Here is a 23,199-nt window from a genome sequence, read left to right as displayed (position 1 = left end):
GGTTTTAGGGGTGAGCGCAAGGAAACTGGCAGTAGCATTGTGAGAGCGCTGGGGGGTAACGAGGGGGGCGACATATGAGATGGGGCCTGGTCGGTCCGGCAGGCTGCCCGCCCCACCCCGCTGCAGGGGCGGCCCCGCATCAGGAGGGCGCTGGCTGCTCGTGGCACCAGCTTAGCCTAGCAGCGCGCTGGCCCTTTAAATCGACAGCGGCGCAGATAGGCGCCGCCGCGGCGCCCGTGCGACAGGAGAAACCCAGGGCGGCTCGCTGGTTGGCCACCCCGCCGGAGCGCGGCGCCGCGCGGCCGCCAACAACCTTCCCCAAGGCCGGACAGAGCGCGAGGCGTCTCCTGAGCGACCTCCTGCCCCCCGAGACCGGCGGCTCCACTGCCCCCTCCTGCGGTGAGGGGAGGGGTAGCTGGAGGATGAGCTGCTGGAAGGGGGGGAGTTGGAGGGGGCTCGTAGTAGGCTGGGTAATGGTGGGGGGGGATTGGAGGCGGTAGGGATGGGGTTTGGTGCGGGGCTGGGTAATGGTGGGGGGGATTGGAGGCGGTAGGGATGGGGTTTGGTGGGGGGCTGGGTAATGGTGGGGGGGATTGGAGGCAGTAGGGATGGGGTTTGGTGGGGGGCTGGGTAATGGTGGGGGGGATTGGAGGCAGTAGGGATGGGGTTTGGTGGGGGGCTGGGTAATGGTGGGGGGACTGGAGGCAGTAGGGATGGGGTTTGGTGCGGAGCTGGGTAATGGTGGGGGGGATTGGAGGCGGTAGGGATGGGGTTTGGTGGGGGGCTGGGTAATGGTGGGGGGGATTGGAGGCGGTAGGGATGGGGTTTGGTGCGGGGCTGGGTAATGGTGGGGGGGATTGGAGGCAGTAGGGATGGGGTTAGGTGGGGGGCTGGGAGGCAGTAGGGATGGGGTTTGGTGCGGGGCTGGGTAATGGTGGGGGGGATTGGAGGCGGTAGGGATGGGGTTTGGTGCGGGGCTGGGTAATGGTGGGGGGGATTGGAGGCGGTAGGGATGGGGTTTGGTGCGGGGCTGGGTAATGGTGGGGGGGATTGGAGGCGGTAGGGATGGGGTTTGGTGCGGGGCTGGGTAATGGTGGGGGGACTGGAGGCGGTAGGGATGGGGTTTGGTGGGGGGCTGGGTAATGGTGGGGGGACTGGAGGCGGTAGGGATGGGGTTTGGTGGGGGGCTGGGTAATGGTGGGGGGGATTGGAGGCGGTAGGGATGGGGTTTGGTGGGGAGCTGGGTAATGGTGGGGGGACTGGAGGCGGTAGGGATGGGGTTTGGTGGGGGGCTGGGTAATGGTGGGGGGACTGGAGGCGGTAGGGATGGGGTTTGGTGGGGGGCTGGGTAATGGTGGGGGGGATTGGAGGCGGTAGGGATGGGGTTTGGTGGGGGGCTGGGTAATGGTGGGGGGGATTGGAGGCAGTAGGGATGGGGTTTGGTGGGGGGCTGGGTAATGGTGGGGGGACTGGAGGCAGTAGGGATGGGGTTTGGTGGGGGGCTGGGTAATGGTGGGGGGGATTGGAGGCAGTAGGGATGGGGTTTGGTGGGGGGCTGGGTAATGGTGGGGGGGACTGGAGGCAGTAGGGATGGGGTTTGGTGGGGGGCTGGGTAATGGTGGGGGGACTGGAGGCAGTAGGGATGGGGTTTGGTGGGGGGCTGGGTAATGGTGGGGGGGATTGGAGGCAGTAGGGATGGGGTTAGGTGGGGGGCTGGGAGGCAGTAGGGATGGGGTTTGGTGGGGGGCTGGGTAATGGTGGGGGGGATTGGAGGCAGTAGGGATGGGGTTTGGTGGGGGGCTGGGTAATGGTGGGGGGGGGGTTGGAGGAAGTAGGGATGGGGTTTGGTGGGGGTCGGGGGATTGGAGGAAGTAGGGGGTGAGGGTTGGTGGGGGGCTGTGTAGTGGTGAGGAGAGCTGGGGTCCAGGCTGTGCACTGGGATGAGGAGTAGCAATTGCAGGGAGATGGTGTGTAAGTGGATGGCAGGGATTGGGATGTGCTGCAGCAGGGAACTATGTCAACCAGCCCACACCCCTAGTTTGGTGCTAAGGAGAGCAATCTCAAGTTAAAAACAGAGAATAAAACCTTTTCCAAGGAACATCAGTGAACATGTGATTTAAGCAGGCAGGCTGGTATAGGCAGGCTTTTCTAGGGGTTGCGGGGAGCCCTTAGTCTCTCACATGCTGTGTGTCGCCTGTTTTGTTCAAAACTTTGTTCTTCTGTTGGAACAAGTTTCAGGCAACGAATGTCTTGGGAACAAGAGCAACCAGAGAAAGCTTAGAGGAGCTATTACAGTATTATTGTGTGAAGCAGCTTTCCACATTTGTGGGTGGAGTGGATTATTCAAGCAGAAATCACTAGCTGGTTGTTGTGGGCAGGAACCTTGGTGGTGGTGTTTTGAAAAATATTGTTACAAAACAGCTATTCCGTAATTGATGGAAGGTAAAGGGAAACAAGATGTCATCCCTATCCCTTTCCTTCAAACTGCTACATCTCCTTCATTCAAATCCCTTCTAAAAACCCACTTCTTCCACGTTACTCACATGAATTGAGTTCTCTTTTTATGATTTTAATGAATCCATCAATCTGGCATCTGATTACTGCAATCTCTGATTTTCTTTAAAATACATCCCACACTCTGTCAGTGTTTACCACTCTTGTCTAACTATAGATGTGATACAGTAAGCTATAAAAACTTTTGGGTCAGGAGGCCAGCAGCAGAGCCCTTATTAACCAAGTCTGAGCTATAAAGTTTTTTATTGATATTATTGTGAGAGAGACATTCAAAATAAACTTCAGTTGCTGTGGTCAGTGTTTAACACCTTTTAAAATCTACCTTTTTATAACTTATTCGACAGTTTAGATCAAAATGGGATTCATCTTTTCAAAATCTATGAATGAAAACCTGAAGAGTCAACAGGAGTTCATGCTCATGAACTCTCGACTTCAGGTAAGCATTTGTTGTACAGAATCAAGAAAAGCTATTGATTTGTATCCTGTTTGGAAATGCTTACTCTTACGTGGAGGTGTATGAGGGATAGGGTAGTGCTATGTGATTTTGTTGGTTTAACATGTTTATAAATAGGGAAAGTTTATAGCAAAAGTCCTTATAGCATCTTACAGGAGATAAATCCCATAATACCCCTGTGATATAGGTATTATCCCCATTTTACAGATGGGAACTGAGGTACAGAGATTAAATGACTTGTTCTAAAATAAGTCATAAATAAGGAATAAATGATTCCTAAAAATCCAGCCCTGCAAGCATGCCTTTGAGTAGTCCCACTGAGCTCAATGAGGCTACTCTTGTGTAAAATTAGTCACATATTTAAGTGAGTCAGTGGCAGAGATAGTAATAGAATCCAATGCTCTGCTCTACTCTAGCTACTAGATTCCAAAAGTTAAAACTAAAATATGTATTTAAATTTCCCGCCCCCATATGTTGTCTCATGTTTGTCAGTTGCAGTAATTCCAAGGTAATAGCAAGGCTGTAACTTGTCTGTCTTTTCCCTGGCCATGGAGCCAGACTGATAAAGACCAAAGGTTAGGTAGGCTATGCTGGATCACTTACTCTCCAGTTTGTCATTATTTTATTAGAGTGTTGCATAATGGAGATAGGGAAGAAAGCTTTTGACACTGAAAACCAGAAGTAAGCAATAGAATTACTCTTTCTTATCCAGGCAGTAGTGCAGTTGTCTGCTGTGCTGTCAAGTATTTTAATAACTTCTGATGGCACGTCTACACTGCCCAGCATTTTGGGCTAGTGAGTGTGAATTGCAGCATGCACCAAAGTACTGTGCTGTAACTTCACACCCCCGTAGTCCGAAATGCAGGGCAGTGTAGATATGCCTCTGACTTTTCAGTTTACTGTAAGTCAGTGGGGAGTATGTGGTTTAATCTAAAGTTTTCTGTACACTTCTGAAGTTGAAATGAAATACAGTGTAACTTAAAAATACATCTTTCATTACAAATTATTGATGGATTAACTTTGCACTTAAATTGCCAGTAGGTGGCATATTTTAGCTTTTGGAAGCATTGAAGACAAGTAGATTTTTAATATTGATATTTAAACTGAACTGAATATTTGGAGAAATGTTTGTATAATTGGAAGTTGGGGGAAAAAAATCAGGAGCATGAGGAAAAACATGCAGCAGACTTATAGCAGCATCGATTTATCGCATCTTCACCAGATCCACTAAATCAATGGGAGAGTGCTCTCCCGTCAAATTCAGTACTCCACCTCAATGAGAGCCAGGAGCTGTGTCGACAGGAAAGTGTCTCTCACTGAGATAGCATGGTGCAGACGCTGCCTTACGTAACTTAACGTAGTTTACATCGACTTAAGTTGCATCACTTACATCGCTTCGAAGAGCATCCAAGTCTGCTTGGTTTAAAATGGCAAGTCCAAGGCAACATCAGAAAGGTTCCCAGTACTGCTAAATAATAGCTTTGCGCGCTCCATGATTTATGTCAAAAGCGGGGGGGTGGGGGAGAGCACATTGCTGTCTCTCTTCAGTACTGTAGATCTGGAAAAGAGTTATTTCAAATTCTTACTCCAGGAGCAATATGCCTGGCAACAATGCGTGACACTGCTCCTAAAAAAGCATGGGTTGACTTAAAGCAGGAAGAAATATAGAGAATAATTGCAGGTGTCCTAATGTATAGAGGAAGGATCAATTAATATAGTTTTCTGTTTCACATCTATCATGAAGAACAAATGGGTCATTGTACGTTCTCTGGGACAGGGAATGTTGTGGCAGTTGTGGAGCTGCTGTATTATAACCTAAGACTATTGATCATAAATTTTGTGAATACTGTAAGTGACCTGGTTAGTGAGGAAAGGTGACTGTAGTTACATTGTGTTGTTAGACTTTCCTGTATGACTATATTCATCTAGCTTAGTAAGCGGCAGTTGGAAGACCAAGCAGAAAAACAACACAATGGCTATATATAAGCAACCTCACAACAAACCCTTGGGGATGGGGGTTGGGGGGTAATTCCAAGCATGTTCGAGTTCCAGGCTGCAGCCTGAAGTTACACAGCTTTTTGCTAAGGCTGGGTGCCTAGGGATCAAAGACACTAAAGTAGCTTTGTGGGCCTAGGTGCCCAAGTCTTTATTTTAGGAACCATGTAATCCACAAAACTCTTGCTCAGCTGCCACCTAACTCTGTAGGCGCCTAAACTTACTTGGTGCCTACATTTTCAGGGTAAACATTCCCAAGGCACCTATATTTCAGCCTGTGAGCATGCACACTTCTGTCACAAACTAAGTGTCTGAACACCTGTCTCCAACCTAAGGCCCAGAGTGCCCCACAAACTGGGGGGAAATTGATGGAGGAGCACCTATATTGCATTTTGGGCCTGATCCAATAGGTGTACTCAGAGACCAGTAGCTCATGGAAGTCCCTTTGTAGATCTGGGCCTGAGTGGCTAAAAGGACTGGCAAGAATGGCAGGTGGGAGTTGAGTGCTGTTCCTGATGAGGGCAGACTGATGAAATAGACACAGGTCCTGCAAGAATGCCTGAAAGCAATTTGCCCTTCCTTGGCTCCCTGGAAATTGTAAGCCTTAGGGAAGAACAATGATGCTTGGGTTAAGATTTATTTTCTCTGAAATGCTTTTGATCTAAATAAATGATACTTTGTTGTAAGAAGGCTGCCTGGTTACTGGAAATTGTCATAGCTCCTGGTAGGAGCAGAACTATAGTTACTGAACCTAAGCTGACCCGCGGAGGTAATCATGGTTGATATACAGGGGATTGCAGCCTAGGCCCTGGCCTGAAAGTAAGAAGGTTGCCTGATTCCACTTGGAGAGGTGACTGCACAAGGCATGAAACCAGTTCATAGAGACTGGGGTGTATGTCAGAGGTGCAGTTAGCCTAGTAACTGACAGCCAACGTGTTTCTATAAAGGCACATCTGAACAGGGCTAGCCACCTCCTGAGCATCCTCTTGTGGCTAGAAGTGGCTGTGCAGCACTCTGCCTCAGTTTCCTCTTCATTCAGGCACCTCAATAACGCTATAGAAGGGTTTGTCCAATAACATTCCTTCTTGTGGTCTGGTTTATTAACATAAAATGAACTAAAAAAATTAAGGTTCTTCTGCCCCAATCTCTTAGTGTGCACAGTCTCCACTCCACCACCCAGGTCTGACCACCTTCAAATTTCCAAGCTGGTCACAGCTTTTAGGCCCTTCCCAGGCTCTGCTTTGTCACTTCCCTTAATCCACTCTAGACTACTTTAAACATTGCCTGTGCTCTTCTGAGCATTCACTCTCAGGCATGGGCGGCGGGTATAAGAGGTTAGGGGAGGCTAAGCCTCCCCAAACAGCTGGCCTGCCGCCTCTGGAGTCCGCCACCATTGAAAGGATGCCCAGACTGTGGCCCCGCCTGCGTTTCGCGCCGAGGCTCCACTCCCACTTGTCCTCTTCCCCCTGAGGCCCCGCCCTTGCTTCGCTTCTTCCCATCCCTGTTCCATCTGCATAGGGGCCTCAGGGGAGGAGGGGAAGAGGCACACGCAAGTGGTGAGTGGTTTGGCAGGAGTGCGGGAAGGCCATGGGGAAGGGGGGGCAGAGTTGCAAGCAGTGGGTGGGCAGGGGGCTCAGGGGAAGAGGCACGAGAGGCAGGCAAGAGGGGTCTCGGGGGAAGGGGCAGGCGGGGGGCTTGGATGGAGCATGGGCAAAGCTTCAGGGGGAGGAAGTCGAGTGGGGGTGGCCTCAGGACAGGGCCGTAGTCTGGGCATACCCAGCCTCCCCAAATGGAGGAGTCACGCACCATCCATGCTCTACCTGGAATCTTTTCTTTCCCAGGGGAGATCCATCACTCTCTCAGTGCTGTCTGTTTGTCAGCTTTTAAAGGTCAGCAGGCAAGCATCTCTACTGCTCCCCTGGCCCTTCTTCAGCCCTCTGGCCCAAACCCTTGCCTCCAGGCAAAGTTCTCCTACAGGAGCCTTCTGTTCTCTATAGCCTCTGTCATAACTTCCTCTTCCCCACCAGTGCTTTATAGAGACTATCTGCCATCTGTCAGGCACCATCAGAAAGTTGTTAACGAGACACAGATTGGCTAAACCAGTTCCACCTTAAAGGGCCCAGTGCACCCTGTGATATATATTCACCTTCTTCACAGCTTCCTTCATTATCAAGTTTGATAATAAATCTATTGATATTAATATACTATACCACAGACTATTCTCTCAAGCTCACAAAAATAAAAAAAGTTAGTAATTCAGCCTCTGTATTTGTTAATAAATAGCTTGGATTAGAGTTGCTTTAGTTTGCACAGGTGACTCACCAGCCCCTGGCTGGCCCCGGAATAGGTGAGCGCAAGGGTAGCATGCCTCCACTTCTCCACTCTATTTTTGAGCCAAGTGGAACTCAGCCAGAAGAAAGAATTGAGGCCTGTAAGTTTTGTCTTGCTGCTGTTTTGTAAAATAATGAAGATTGGACTATCAGGCTGCTTTGTTCTGGAGGACTCGCTGTTTGTTTGTGTTATGCATTGATATGTGTCTCCGGAGTTAAATAATCCATCTCAAATCAAATCAAAAGGATTCCCAACAAAAAATATAATTGAGGCTTCACTTTATTATATCGCTGCTGCTTGAGGGATCACACATGAAGCTCTTCCTTAAAATTATCAGATTTACAACGAACATATATAATGTTTTTGCCTTACCTTAAAATTTGAATGTGTAGAAGAAAGAATCCAGGTCTTAGAGCACATATAAGACATTTTATAATGTTTATAAATAAGGAAAACAAAATGCTATATGAGCACCATTTGCATGACTATAATGAAGTACCTTCCAAAGTTCCTATGTTTTCAGTGCCTTCTGTTTTATCTGCATTTTTGTATCACAGCATTTTGTCTGAGCATCCAGGGTTTACTCTTTAAAAAAGAAAACAAAAAACCTTTCTTGTAGTTAACCATAAAAAAAATGCCATAAAATGCACAAAGTAAACACATGGAAAATAGAGTGAAATATTTTTGCTTTTATTTTTCTGTTTCAGAGTGTAAGTGGTTGGTTAGTTGTAACGATAGTGGGTACAACATTTTCAAATGGAAAATATTTTTCTCTTAGTTGAGATCAGTTTTTAAAAGTGAAACATAAAGATGATATTGTTTAAGGTGTTTTACGTGTTAATTCTTAAAGGAGTCACTACTCATATGCATTGAAATTCTCTCTCTGTTCCCTCCATCAAATATGTCTTTAAAAAGTGAATTGTGTGTCTGTATATGTACTATGTGTAGTTTCTTGTGAATTCAGACTTCTGCTATGTAGACTTTGATGTCATGGAACAGGGTACCTAGGAAGCTCTTATTAAATAAGGTCATAAATGCATGGCCCTTTGCTGGTGTATTATAGCTATCTTTAAACAATAAAAGATCTTGTAAGTTCTAAATGTTGCAGTACAAAGACACAGCAAGAGAGGTTAAAGATGGAGTTTCAGGTTAGTGTTTGTGAATTCAATGCTTATCTATGTTGTCCAGAAGTTTTCTTCCACAGAGTCCTAAATGAATGATTTTTGCACTACGGAAAAGTGTTTTCTGGGCATACACTCTAAATATTTCAAGGCACTGTCACTTCAAAAGGTGTACCACTAGAAACTAAACAGTACATAGGGGAATTCAGTACACAAATTCACTGGGTAGGGTGGGAACATGAGCCATTTTTCAAAAAGGCTGTCAAAATAAAAGCAAGTCATTTTCTAAAAAGCTGTTAACAGTAGTTTCAGGCACTGTCTGCCGAGTCCCATTGCCAGTTTTCGTTTTTAATATCACTCCACAACCCAAAAGCATCTCTCCCCTGTTGCTTTCTAGAAAGTTCCCACATAAACAGAAAACTGATAGCCTACATAAGAGAAACGTGGGAATTGACTATACACAAAGTACTGCAGAGTGCACCATCCATAAAACCAGAATTAGAGGGTTCTTTCCGCTAATCTCTTTTGGCTATGGTAATATCAGGGAGTACTTGGGATGATACTAAATAAGGCCTGGTCTACACTAGGCGTTTATGTCGAAGTTAGCGCCGTTACATCGAATTAACCCTGCACCCGTCCACACCGCGAAGGTATTTAGTTCGACATAGAGGTCTCTTTAATTCGACTTCTGTACTCCTCCCCGACGAGGGGAGTAGCGCTAAATTCGACATGGCCATGTCGAATTACGCTAGGTGTGGATGGAAATCGACGCTAATAGCTCCGGGAGCTATCCCACAGTGCACCACTCTGTTGACGCTCTGGACAGCAGTACGAGCTCGGATGCTCTGAACTGCCACACAGGAAAAGCCCCGGGAAAATTTGAATTTGAATTCCTTTTCCTGTCTGGCCAGTTTGAATCTCATTTCCTGTCTGGACATCGTGGCGAGCTCAGCAGCACTGGCAACGATGCAGAGCTCTCCAGCAGTGATGGCCGTGCAATCTCAGAATAGAAAGAGGGCCCCAGCATGGACTGATCGGGAAGTCTTGGATCTCATCGCTGTGTGGGGCGATGAGTCCGTGCTTTCCGAGCTGCGATCCAAAAGACGGAATGCAAAGATCTACGAGAAGATCTCTAAAGACATGGCAGAGAGAGGATACAGCCGGGATGTAACGCAGTGCCGCGTGAAAATCAAGGAGCTGAGACAAGGCTACCAGAAGACCAAAGAGGCAAACGGACGCTCCGGATCCCATCCCCAGACATCCCGTTTCTACGAGGCACTGCATTCCATCCTCGGTGCGGCCGCCACCACTACCCCACCAGTGACCGTGGACTCTGAGGATGGGATAGTGTCCACGGCTGGATCCTCGGACATGTTAGCGGACGGGGAAGATGAGGAAGGAGATGAGGAGGACGAGGCAGTCGACAGCGCTCACAACGCTGATTTCCCCGACAGCCAGGATCTCTTCATCACCCTTACAGAGATCCCCTACCAACCCTCCCCAGCCGTTACCCCGGACACAGAATCTGGGGAAGGATCAGCCAGTAAGTGTTGTAAAAATCTAAACATTTATTTGTAACAGAACAGGAATATTAACAATTTAAAAAATGGGTTTCTCATGATTAGTTTGATTAGCTTAACGGTTCAGTCATGGGCAGTGCAACTATTGAAAAAAAATCTAGCAATGTCCGGTTTTGCATGATTGTCCTGCCCAAGCCGCTCTACTGGTTAGTCACTGCTACAGCAGCTACAGTAAAATGCGGTCTATATGTCCGGGGATGGAGCAGAAATCCTCCTGTGACATCTCGAGGAAGCTCTCCTGGAGGTAATTGGAAATCCGCTGCATTAGGTTCTTGGGGAGAGCGGCCTTATTGGGTCCTCCGTAGTAGGACACGTTGCCACGCCACGAGACTATCAAGTACTCTGGAATCATTGCTCTGCACAGCATGGCGGCATACGGCCCTGGTCTTTGCAGGCTTTCCCGGAGCATTCTCTCTTTCTCGCTGTCAGAGATCCTCATGAGGGTGATGTCGCTCATGATGACCTGCTTTGAATGAGGTAGGGGAATGTTAGTGTTGGGACTGCTTTGCCGTTCCTTTACAGAACTGTAACCGCTGGTTTGCAGCCACGCGGTGGAGGCGGGAGAGGGGCAGCCGAAAGGGATCGTTCCCGGGGACAGCCGCGAGGGTGTGGGACAGGAGCAGACTTCCTGCTTGCCGAATTGCTGGCAGCAGGGACCGACATTGATTTCAATGTGAAATGAGGCCATTGCTAATATTAAAGTTTTAAGCTGCCACAAGTCTACGGCTTACCATGTCTGCCTGCAACAGAAATTCCGTTCTCCTGAGAGGCTTCTCAAATGTGCTGTAGAAGACCCCAGGCACTGAATGCGAAGGCCGAGAATTCGACCTTGTGCTGAGTGCGCATGTGAGAGGTGCTGTGCATGGTCTTGTTAACAGAGAAAGACTATGTTCTTTGTTCACAACTACATTTATCTTTCTGAGGAATTCACTCCCTTTTTCCCATTCCCACAGCCCCATCTGCGACTGTCTCACAACCTAGCCTGTCATCACACTCCCAGAGGCTAGCGCGGATTAGGCATAAGAAGAAGAGGACACGGGAGGACATGTTCTCGGAGCTTATAGCCTGCTCCAGAGCCCAGGCAGCACAGCAGACCCAGTGGCGGGAGAACTTGACCCGAATGCACCAAGCCAACATGGATCGGGAGGAGAGGTGGCGTCAGGAAGACCAGCAGGCGACTCAAACCCTGCTTGGACTAATGAGGGAGCAAACGGACACGCTCCGGCGCCTTGTGGATGTTCTGCAGGAACGGAGGCAGGAGGACAGAGCCCCGCTGCAGTCCATCTCTAACCGCCCTCCCCCGCCACCAAGTCCCATACTCCCCTCACCCAAAGTGCACAGAAGGAGAGGTGGCAGAGTCCCTGCTAACTCTCACTCCACCCCTGCAGAGAGCTCGAGCAGCAGAAGGCTCTCATTCCCCAAAATTTGACAAGTTCTTTCCTTCCCGCCTGACACAAGCCCCCGTCCAAGTTTCACTTTCCCAGTTCCATGTTTGGTTGATAATAAAAAATACGTTTCTGTTAACTACTGTTTCCATCATGTTCTTTTGCAGGAGGGGGGGATAGGGGGTTGGTAATTCGACAGGACAGTCACCTTTGGCAGGGTATATAGTCGGGGGCAGGCACAGCAGCAGGGCACATACATAGTGCAGTGATGCAGTGACTAGTTACCCTGGTTAGTCTGGGAGGTTGTTTTCATGTTATGTGGTGGGGGGTGGGTTGCTCTGTGACTTTGTGGCAGGGGAGGGCAGTTACAGATCTTAAGCGGCGGTCCTTAGGCAGGATCACAGAGCCACACAGCAGGGGATCTGTAACCGTCCTCCCCCTGCCACAAAGTCACATAGACCCCCCCATACACACAGTCCCTATCAGGAGGGGTGACAGGCTCCGTTGAAACAACCATCCCACCGCAGCGGAGCCTGTCAATCCTTGAGTTTAGAAGCTGCATTCGCGCCACTACAGTACACCCGCTCCGCACCACAGTCTGCGTCCCAGTTTTAAAAAATTCCCGCGAATACAGTATTAAAGAAAACGGTGTGCTTTAACAAAGTAGAACTATTTTTATTTTGAAACGTGTGTTGGAAGTGGGGTGAAGGGGGTATGTAACTGGATAGGATAGTCAACATTAACTGGGCAAAGAAATGGGGGCAGGTTTAGCTTCTCAATACACAAACTTTAAAGTCACAGGTTACCCTGCTCACTCAGGAACTTTGCTTTCAAAGCCTCCCGGATGCACAGCGCTTCCCGCTGGTCTCTTCTAATCGCCCGGCTGTCTGGCTGTGAGTAATCAGCAGCCAGGCTATTTTCCTCAACCTCCCACCCCGCCATAAAGGTCTCCCCCTTGCTCTCACAGAGATTGTGGAGCACACAGCAAGCTGCAATAACAATGGGGATATTGGTTTCGCTGAGATCACAGCGAGTCAGTAAGCTTCTCCATCTCCCCTTGAGACGGCCAAAAGCACACTCCACCACCATTCTGCACTTGCTCAGCCGGTAGTTGAAGAGTTCTTTTTCAGTGTCCAGGGCGCCAGTATAGGGCTTCATGAGCCAGGGCATTAGCGGGTAGGCTGGGTCCCCGAGGATGACTATAGGCATCTCCACATCCCCAAGAGTTATTTTGTGGTCCGGGAAGTAAATACCTTGCTGCAGCCGTCTAAACAGACCAGAGTTCCTGAAAACACGAGCGTCATGAACCTTGCCCGGCCATCCCACGTAGATGTTGGTAAAACGTCCCCTGTGGTCCACCAGTGCTTGCAGCACCATGGAAAAGTAGCCCTTTCTGTTAATGTACTGGCTGGCCTGGTGTTCCGGTGCCAGGATAGGGATGTGAGTTCCATCTATGGCCCCACCGCAGTTTGGGAATCCCATCGCTGCGAAGCCATCTATGATCGCCTCCACGTTTCCCAGGGTGACTACCTTTGGCAGCAGTACATCAACGATTGCCTTGGCTACTTGCATCACAACAACCCCCACGGTAGATTTGCCCACCCCAAACTGGTTCGCGACTGACCGGTAGCTGTCTGGCGTTGCAAGCTTCCACAGGGCTATGGCCACTCGCTTCTGGACAGTCAGGGCTGCTCGCATCCGGGTGTCATTGCGCTTCAGGGCAGGGGACAGCAACTCACAAAGTTCCAGGAAAGTTCCCTTCCGCATGCGAAAGTTTCGCAGCCACTGGGATTCATCCCAGACCTGCAGCACTATGCGGTCCCACCACTCAGTGCTTGTTTCCCGTGCCCAGAATCTCCTTTCGACGGCATCAACATGACCCATTGCCACCGTGATGTTCTCGGCGCTGGGTCCCCTGCTTTCTGAGAGGTCTGTGCTACTCTCAGACTTCAGGCCATCACCGCGTTGACGTAGCCTCCTCGCCTGACTTTTCTGCATCTGCCTCAGGGAAAGGTGTATGATAAGTTGCGAGGCGTTGAGAGCGGCCACAACTGCAGTGATGGTTGCAGCAGGCTCCATGCTCGCAGTGCTGTGGCGTCCGCGCTGTCACTGACTAGAAAAGTGCGCGAACTGATTTCCCGCCGGCGCTTTCAGGGAGGGAGGGCGGGAGTGATGGACGGATGACGACAGTTACCCAAAAGCACCCTGGACACCTTTTTTTTACCCAGAAGGCATTTGCGGCTCCACCCAGAATTCCAATGGGCAGCGGGGACTCCGGGAACTGTGGGATAGCTGACCACAGTGCACCACTTCCAATGTCGACGCTTTCCCCGTTAGTGTGGACTCACAAAGTCGAATTACTGTCCTTAGTGTGGACACACACGTTCGACTTTGCAATATCGATTCCAAAAATTCGATTTAAGTAAAATCGAACTACTCTCGTAGTGTAGACAAGGCCAAGTGTCAGATATCAGACAGCGGGATGATTACTTTAAGTTGATCCCTTTACATCAGGGGTGGGCAAACTTTTTGGCCCAAGGGCCACCCACATCTGGGTATGGAAATTGTATGGCGGGCCATGAATGCTCTCAAAATTGTGGGTTGGGGTGCGGAAGGGGATGAGGGCTCTGGATTGGGGCCAGAAATGAGTTCAGGGTGCAGGAGGGGGTTGGGGCAGGGGGTTGGAGTGCGGGGGGGGGGGTGAGTGCTCGGGCTGGGGATTAGGGGGTTGAGGCATGGGAGGTGGTCAGGGGTACAGGCTCTGGGCGGCGCCTACCTCAAGCAGCTCCCGGAAGCAGTGGCATGTCCCGTCCCCCCTCTGGCTCCTATGCAGAGGCACAGCCAGGCGGCTCTGTATGCTGCCCTGTCCGTAGGCGCCGCCCCCGCAGCTCCTGAAAGCAGCTCCCCCCCCCGCCCATCCAGTTTCTACGTGGAGGTCCGGTGCTGGCCAGGCAGCTCTGTGCCAGGCGCTGCCCCTGCAGCTCCCATTGGTCGCAGTTCCCAGCCAATGGAAGCTGCAGGGGGGAAGCGCTTGGGGTGGGGGCAGCATGTGGATTGCAGAGCCCCCTGGCTGCCCCTATGCATAGGAACCGGAGGAGGTAAGTCACTGCTTCTGGGAGCGGTGCGGAGCCACGGCGCATGCGGAACAGGGCAAGCTCCAGACCCCGCTCCCCAGCTGGAGCAGGGCAAGCCCCAGACCCCACTCCCCAGCGGGAGCTCCAGGGCCAGATTAAAATGTCTGATGGGCTGGACACAGCCTGCAGGCCGTAGTTTGCCCACCCCTGCTTTACATGCTAGTTGTTGTTGTGGTTTTTAAAAAAAAATCTCTCTATGATGGAGACTGGCATAAAAGTACTGTGGCATATTGTGTAACTGGGTCATGTTAGTCATCTCTGGAGCCAAAGGTAGATAACTTAGAAGATGATTTGAAAAGTTTTCTTTTCAGATGTCTTTTAATAACACTCTGACACTAATAGACCTGTATGTTTGAGGTAGGAAATTGTTTCTATTGCAGTTGAGTTACTTTGTTTCAAACAAAATGTATTTATAGAAATATTATGCCTAGATGAAGATTAACATATTGGAAAGGTCTACAAGGAATTGAAAGACCCAAATCTGCTCTGATTTATGCTGATTTTATGCTGGTGTAAATTCACTGACTTGAGTGGAATAACTCCTGATTTTAAACCAGTGTAAATGAGAGAAGAATCAGACCTTAAGAATCTTAGTAGTGTGGCTCTATTTGGTATGAAGAAAGAATGAACACTTTAAAAGTTGCATCACTGGCCCATCGGAATCTAATGAAATGCTAAGGGCTCGATTGTGGAATACAGTAGAACCTAGAGTTATGAACTTACCAGTCAACCACACCTCATTTGGAACCGGAAGTACACAATCAGGCAGCAGAGACAAATAAACAAATGCTTTACAGTACAGTAATGTGTTAAAGGTAAACTACTCAAACAAACTAAAAGCAAGTTTAAATGTTTTTTGACAAGGTAAGGAAACTTCCAGTGCTTGATTTGTTTAAATTAAGATGCTTAAAAGCAGCATTTTTCTTCTGCATAGTAAAGTTTCAAAACTGTATTTAAGTCATTGCTCAGCTGTAAACTTTTGAAAGAACCACCATAATGTTTGGTTCAAAGTTATGAACAGCCTCCATTCCCAAGGTGTTTGTAACTCTGAGATTTTACTGTATAATAATAATTCTTTGGGAGCAGTGCAAGTTGTGCCCCAGTGAGAGCTCTAGCTGGCTTTGTGCTTGCTTTAGGAACAATAATCCAGAATTACAAAAGTATTTAGGTGCCTAAATAGGCGGATAGATGCTTAATGGGATTTAAAAAAGTGGCTAAGCATATTAGGTGCTTAACTGCTGTTGAAGTAAATGGGAGTAAGCCACAACACAGGCTTAGATGTTTTTTGTAAATACAGTTAGGCACCTAAATACCATTTTAAATCTGGCCCAATGTCCCTTGGAGCTCCAGTGAGCACAAGGGAGTACAGATGCTGCACCTCCAGTGGAGGCCCTCTCCAGTTTCTGCTCCCTTTTGCATCCAAGAAGAGCTGCTTTTCAGACGGGGTGACTCCAGGCACCAGCTCAGCAAGCGCGTGCCTGGGGCGGCAAGCTGCGGGGGGCGGCGTGCCATTTGCCATGAGGGCGGCAGTCAGGTTGCCTTTGGCAGCATGCCTGCTGGAGGTCCGCTGGTCCCACTGTTTTGGCAACTATTTGGCGGTGGGTACGCCGAAGGCGCAGGACTGGCGGACCTCCCACTAGCATGCCACCGAAAGCCGCCTGACTGCTGTGCTTGGGGCGGCAAAACACATAGAGCCACCCCTGTTTTCAGAGGTCATTGCCAGCAGCAGCATTAGTCCTATGGAGTCCTTATGTTCTTTGAGCATAAGGACTCTCCATTGTTCTGGAATCTGCATGAGGCTCACAGGAAGTGGTGGATGGAGAGGCTCCTTGAAGGTACAAACTGGTGGTGCATGACAAGGAGACCACTTGCTACCCAGATACCGTCATTAGCGTGTTGCCAGGATGCAGTATGCTTGGGATCTGATTAAGATTACAAAGATCCTTATTCTTCCTCATTTGCATTCATGGTTAATATCTCTAAGTACTGTGAACAGAACTTCAATACTGTTGCATCCATTTTAGAACAACTTTTAGTATTGGCATATTCTATTAATGAAATAACTGCAGAGTTATGGGGATATAGTCCTGTCTTCATACAGTAAAACTTGATCTTCAGTACACCTTAAGATAAGTACACATTCCCTAGAATGTACAGTAACTATTTCTCATTTGTAAGACACCAGCTTTTAATCAGTTGATGGAGATTAAGATTTCCAATATGTTTAATTTTAAATTTCAAAATATGAAGTATGTTCTTATAGCTAGTTACAAATTAGGTTGCTTTTCCTTGAAATTACATGCAATGTTGTGTTGAATCAGTTTGTTTTATGGTAACACAGTGAGTCATTTATAGTATTAACCTTTATTAGCTATTTTATGCATTAACTTGCAATGCCATTAATAATGAGGTCTGAATTTATGACTAGTCAGAATTTTGTCACTTCTGCTCAGGGCCAGCTCTACCATTTCTGCTGTCCCAAGCGGAAGAAGGGGAAAAAAAAAAAAAAAGCTGCTTGGACTTCCTTCTGAACTGCCGAAGCCAAAAAAAAAAAAAAAAGTCGCCTCGACTGTGCTGCCCTAAGAATGGATGGAATGCCACCCCTTGGCATGTGCCGCCCCAGGCATGTGCTTCCTCCACTGGTGCCTGGAGCCGGCCCTGCTTCTGCTATTTCTGCTCAGTTGGATGCTGCCTTTCCATTTTGATGGTCTTCCATTATTTATGAATTGTAGATGATCTATTGGCACTATTTTTATAGTGCCTATTATCATAGTATCTAAGCACTATTTTTCCCCCCACACATCATCCAGCTACTGAAGGTTGACCTCAGATAGAATTAAAGCATTATGGGAAAGCAGTACAAGCAAGGGGGTTGAAGAGATGAGAAATTTCCATACTAGGAATGTTGGTGAATCAAAAGGAAAAAGGTGGTCATATGCCAGTCTTCCTGCTATAGATAGATAAATGGGGCACCTTGAGCATGAGCTTGTGTAACAGCACCTTAATTATGTTGCAAATATTGATCCCAGATTTTTGTCTCATTGCTAAGCACACTTCAGATTAATCTTAAAAGAAAATTAGGTTTGGCTGCAGTTGTGCACCAGAGATGCTGCTCTGAATTGGAATGGAGAGACGAGAAAACATTTAAATGGGTTAACAAGTTACTCTGGATTTTGCACTTGTAGAAATTTTTAACTATCAGTTCCCAGTGTAGTTGCACTATGTAGTAATATACTGTGACTTCAAATGTTTGGCCCTCCTGCAAGTTTTTGCTATGGCAGGGCATGATGTGGACATAGGTTAGAAAACCATAGCACTAGATATGCATCCGAAGAAGTGGGCTGTAGTCCACGAAAACTTATGCTCTAATAAATTTGTTAGTCTCTAAGGTGCCACAAGTACTCCTGTTCTTCTTTTTTCATAGCACTAGAGTTTCTGTGGTATCATGGGTGTTTGTTTGGCCACCCATGTAATGGGCAGAGAGTGTTGACCTCCAAAGTAGGTGCTAAAACCACTTGCTATATGACCATTCTGCTGCAAGCATAGTAGATTTGTAACCAGCTGCAGCTACCATAAATGTTCATCATTGAGGTGACCTTTTAAAATATAGCTCTTATTGGCATGGGAATCATTTGTGCATTTGAAACAATTCTTGTGCATTGCCAAGACATGGATACAAAGGGAGCATGTCTGTCTCTTTCTCTTGTCTTCCTGCCCAACCTTGAGAATTTTGAAGAGCTCATAAGTTGATGTCCTCACTCCTATACGGGATCACTTTCTCAGTAGTTGCCTGTTGAAATTGACTAGGACTGTATGATCCTTATCAGCTTAAAATGTCCCGACCCCTATGATCCTGGGAAAATGCTGTTGTGCAGGAACATAAGTGTGATTGAGCTGATAAGTTTCTTCTGCTTTGAAGAGAGACACTGACCATTAAGAGGCATTGGATCCTGGCTGGGGAGGGGAAAGACTGGCAGAAGATGACTTTAGCATGACAAAGCATCTGATAAGGTGCTTCCCACTGGCAAATGTGGACCACTTCCATCCTAATTGGAGTATATTAACTTCCAGTTGGGATAGAGTGCAGCAACCCAGCATGACAAAATTGGCTGCATCAGGATGAAGATGATTAACTGATCCCTCTGATCTGGATCTTTTAGTCAGTCTCAGCCTGTGGAGACTGCCTCCTTTTACCTCCATTACAGCATAGTCGTTGGAGAGTTGAGTTAGGATCAGATTTATTTATCTCCATTTCCAGGGCTTTCTACTTCGGTCACAGTAAAGGGTGTAATCAACTTCTTAGGAGCTGTAGTAGAGGTTATATGAATGCTTATTATTTGTTTCCATCACAGCTGCCTGGGTCATGAAGCCATAATGACACCAGTTTCATACATCCCCATTAACTTTATCTGCTGTCAGAATGTGACACAGTGACAGCTTGGAGAGGGATGTGGTGTGGAACGTTAGTTCACTTTTATTTTGTCCAAAGAAAACTGAATATCAGTTGACTGGTGTGTTGGAATTAGGTCTTGGCATACTAGTGTAGGCCATCTAGTCTATTTTCCTGTCTTGATAGAGGCCATTATCAGGTGCTTCACTGGAAGGTGCAAGAAACCCTGAAAAAGACAGTTATGGAAAATTTCATCATAGAAGAAGTTTCTTCCTAACCCTGGTCAATTAGTTGGCTTATGGCCTCAAATATGAAGGCTTATGCTCCATCCCCCTTTTTAATATATCAGCTAATATGTGAATGTTCTCATTGTTCATATAAATATCTAATCCTTTTCTGAATCCTACTAAATTCTTGGCCTCAACATTTAGTGGCAGCAAGGTTTAGACTGTGAAGGGGGAAAAAGTTAATATTAACAGTTCAATTGATTATTGTTAAGTTTCTTTGGTTTTTCCTTTGTTGTTGTACTGTGAGAAGGTAAATAAGAGCACCTCTGGGTTTCTTAAGTCATCTCTAATCTTGACTAGTGTAAATTAAGTTTTCCATCTGCAAATTTTGCCATCTTGTTGTTCACCGCATCTTCTAAATAATTGCTAAAAATATTTAACAACACCAGTTCTACTTCATATTTTAGGGGCATTCTATAGTTAACTTTTGCAATGATGCAAGTAACCATTTTATTCCGTCTGTGGTGTATCCATTTTCTGATCCATGACAGTTCTTTAACTCTCATCCCATGACAGCCTAATTTCTTTAATAGCCTTTGACTTAATGAAGAATTCTATTACTCAAATCTTTCTGATATTTAAAATATTCTCCATTCTTTTGTTGAAAAAGAAAGAATTAGAGTATGCTGGAGAGGCACACTCTTTCCTTTACAAAAGAAGCCTTTATTTCCTTCTGAAATTTAGGCAGGTAATCCTGTGCTAGCCTTTGGCTCTGCTTCATAACAACATGTCACAAGATCAAGAACAGGAGTACTTGTGGCATGTTAGAGACTAACAAATTTATTTTAGCATAAGCTTTCGTGGTATACTTCTCCTTTATAGTAACCCTCCTAACAAACCAAGAAGCATGTGCATTTTCATCTCCAATAGCTCAATATTGTTTCTGTAATTCCATGAAGTATATTTTTTGTCAACATGATAGCTGAATATGAAGGTATTAATGGAAATGATTGCATCACAATTATGTATTGCCATATTCCAGAGTAAGATTTAGGAAGTAGGTCTGCTGGGGCCAAAAGAGGTCTCTAAGCATATGTGATATTTTATGGGCCATTGCTATATTAGAGAATATGGGGTCTTCTAACCTCCTACACCTAGGAGTAGGAGGGGAGCACCATGGCTCTCATGAGGGGAATCTAGGGTTCATCTCAACTAGCTAAATTGCAGTAAAACTACAGCTTGCCCAGCTTGTGCTAGAGTTTTACATATGGTAGCTATCTCATTGTAAAAATGTACCTTTTCTTACTGTAGACATATCTAAAGAGATGCTGTCCTTAATATATTTATTACAGAAATATGAGCAAGTGGTTGTGCTTTACACTGATTTGCATTTTGTTTTTAAAATATGTAGGATAAGTTCCTTTTATATTGGTGAGGTACCTCCTTTCTGTTTTTCTTGCAGAAACTTCTTTTTAGTAGGAGTCCATCAATTATACATATGTGGGTTTAAAACATAGTGTTAAAATATCTTGGCAAATCTTTTAAACTTGCTCTCTTCTGCTTATGTGCTTCCCACCATTAGTTTGGGTTATGCCATTCTTCACTAGATTAGTCCTTTAGTACCCAATATTTTCTTTCTGTGAAAGTACTCATACACAGTACAGTAGAACCTCAGAGTTATGAACAGTTACAAACAGACCAGTTAACCACACACCTTATTTGGAACCGGAAGTATGCAGTCAGACAGCGTGCACACACACACACGCAAATACAGTACAGTACTGTGTTAAACATAAACTAGTTAAAAAAAAAAGGAAAGCAGCATTTTTCTTTTGCATAATAAAGTTTCAAAGCTGTATTAAGTCAACGATCAGTTGTAAACTTTTGAAAGAACAACCATAACGTTTTGTTCAGAGTTATGAACAGCCTCCAACCTTGACCTGGTCTTGGGGCTTTCCCACCCTCTGGTACACTTCACAAGACCAGACATGGGTAGAAACGTCCTTGCCCATCCCCTCCCAGTGGAATGACTTCCCAAAACGGTCCTTGGTTCTGTTCACCACGGCGTGGCCACTAGGGTGATCGTGGGCTAAACTTAAGAGCTTTTCCCTATACTTAGTTGGAACTACCAGCTGTCTCTGAGGATGCCAGTCCTCCTTGTGCCCACCAGAAAGAGTCTCCTTGTATAAGAGTCCTCCTTCTATAACAACCTGGCTTGACAGGCTGAACCCTTTGCTTGCCTGTTCCCCCTCAGGCAGTAAAGAAAGGGGAAAAAAACCCTCCCTGGCTTTCAAGCAGCCAAAAGGAAAAATGTATCCTTTTAAAATCCTGAGGTCTGTGCTTCTGGTTCAAAATGATCCCACCGCTCTGCTACCATGTCAAGGCTGAATCCCCACTCTGTCATTTTGAGTACAGAAGATGGGGGCCCGCAAGGATTTTAAAAATTAATACTTAACACTTCAGGCTTGTATTAAACTCCCAAAGCTTTTCTTTGACCTTGGCTTGGTAAACACTGCCATCACCCAAATGCAAAAAAACAACAACCGTGGACCCAGGAAGGAACACTTGGGAATTCCTCCCTGTGGGGTACCCTCAACCTTTTCACCCCCCCTCTGGGGAAGAGCTGAGAAAGAAAACAAAGGAAATTAGCTGTAATACCAGCTAATCAAACAACATGCACAAACCTCTTAGGTGAGCTTGCTTTTTAATAAACAGTTGGAAGTGTGCCAACCTACAAGCGGATTATTACAAAATGCCTCTTAGGACACCAAAAATCCAATCCTACTCTTAAAAAAGGTAAATTTTATTAAAAACAAAAAGGAAGAAAATACATCGGAATTTAGGCTTTTGCTAGATTTCAAAAGAGTAATTCCCAAAATTAAGCACCCAAAATAGCTTTCTTGGGGGTTCAGCTTAAAGGTTACAAGCAAACAAAAGCATCAGGGGTTAGCACAGAGGAGATCCACAAGCCAAAATAAGAAATAAACCTGATTGTGTCTAACCAAACATTCCATATCCAAATAATTTTTTCTAGGTATGGAAGATACTTTTTCATACCTGGTTCAAACCGTACACAGCATTTCTGCTCATAGCATTGCTGCTCTGTGTTCCTGCAGCCCAGAGAACAAAAGACAAAGGGAAAGTTTCTTTCCCAATTTTAAAAAGTTCTGCCTTTCCACTGGCTCTTTTAGTCAGGTGCCCACTCCTTTTCTTTTATCTGTGGGCTTGTTAACCCTTTACAGGTAAAGCAAGCAGAGAACAGACACCAAGAGGGATTTTACAGCTAACTGGCTGGGTGTCCATAAGGGAGCTACCCCCCCATCCTTCGGTTATCACTGTATCCCTCCCCCGTCCCATCCTGCTCTGTACCCTTTACACCCATCCTCTCCACCTCATGGATGCCACCCTCATGTCCCTCACCCTCCACAGCCCTGCACCCCATTCACCTCCATACACTGCTGCACTCCCATTATGTCCCTGTACACCCCTGTGCCCCCCACATCCTCATGCACCTGTAACCTTCTGCCTCCCCCTGCATCCCCATCCACTCCACATCCCCTCCTCTCTCCTTCACTGCTGCCTCTCATCCCCTGCTCTCATCCTTGGCTTCTTTCCCTCCCCATCCTCTCTCCTCCACTCACACACCCATCTTTTCCCTTCCAGCCCACCCTCCTCCCTTCCTGACTGGGTGTCTCTGTGTAGGCAAATGTGTGCATGCATGCATTGTTTGTGTCTTTGTGTAGAGAGGTGCGTGTATTGCCACATGTGTGTATACCTGTGTGAATAAAAATTGCAGCCTAACTCTTTGACTTTTTTTCCTTCTGCTGGCATGTGCACAAAAAAATTGATGACATAAAATATGTGGGTATTTATTTCATAACAAGTTTTTAAAAGAGAAGGGAACTCTAAAAGAAATGTATTATTTCTTAAAAAGTGAATGTTGATGACTAATAATTGCAGAAGAGCCAACGTAGCATACGTTTCTCCCCACCTTTGTTTAGCTACATTATAAAGTCTTTGTTGCAGTCTCTCTCTTTTTGTGTGTATGTCCAGCATCTACCACCCTGG

General features: G+C 46.6%; 1 protein-coding gene across 2 annotated transcripts in view; it reads left to right on the top strand.

Moving 5' to 3' along the window:
* The first annotated feature begins 222 nt into the window (after positions 1-222).
* PLGRKT (plasminogen receptor with a C-terminal lysine) overlaps positions 223-23,199 on the top strand; it is a 56,577-nt gene continuing 33,600 nt past the window's right edge. The window contains exons 1-2 of one of the 2 annotated variants that reach the window (XM_054032864.1): positions 223-399; positions 2,859-2,950. In XM_054032864.1, the coding sequence (XP_053888839.1) occupies positions 2,870-2,950 (81 nt within the window). In that variant the 5' untranslated portion in view covers positions 223-399; positions 2,859-2,869. The remainder of the gene's footprint in view (positions 400-2,858; positions 2,951-23,199) is intronic. The other variant, XM_054032865.1, reaches the window with a different exon arrangement.

This window comes from Malaclemys terrapin, chromosome 6 (genome assembly GCF_027887155.1).
Source record: "Malaclemys terrapin pileata isolate rMalTer1 chromosome 6, rMalTer1.hap1, whole genome shotgun sequence".
Taxonomy (NCBI): domain Eukaryota; kingdom Metazoa; phylum Chordata; order Testudines; family Emydidae; genus Malaclemys; species Malaclemys terrapin.
The sequence above is the reverse complement of the archived record's forward strand: the minus strand, read 5'-3'. Positions and strand labels throughout refer to the sequence as shown.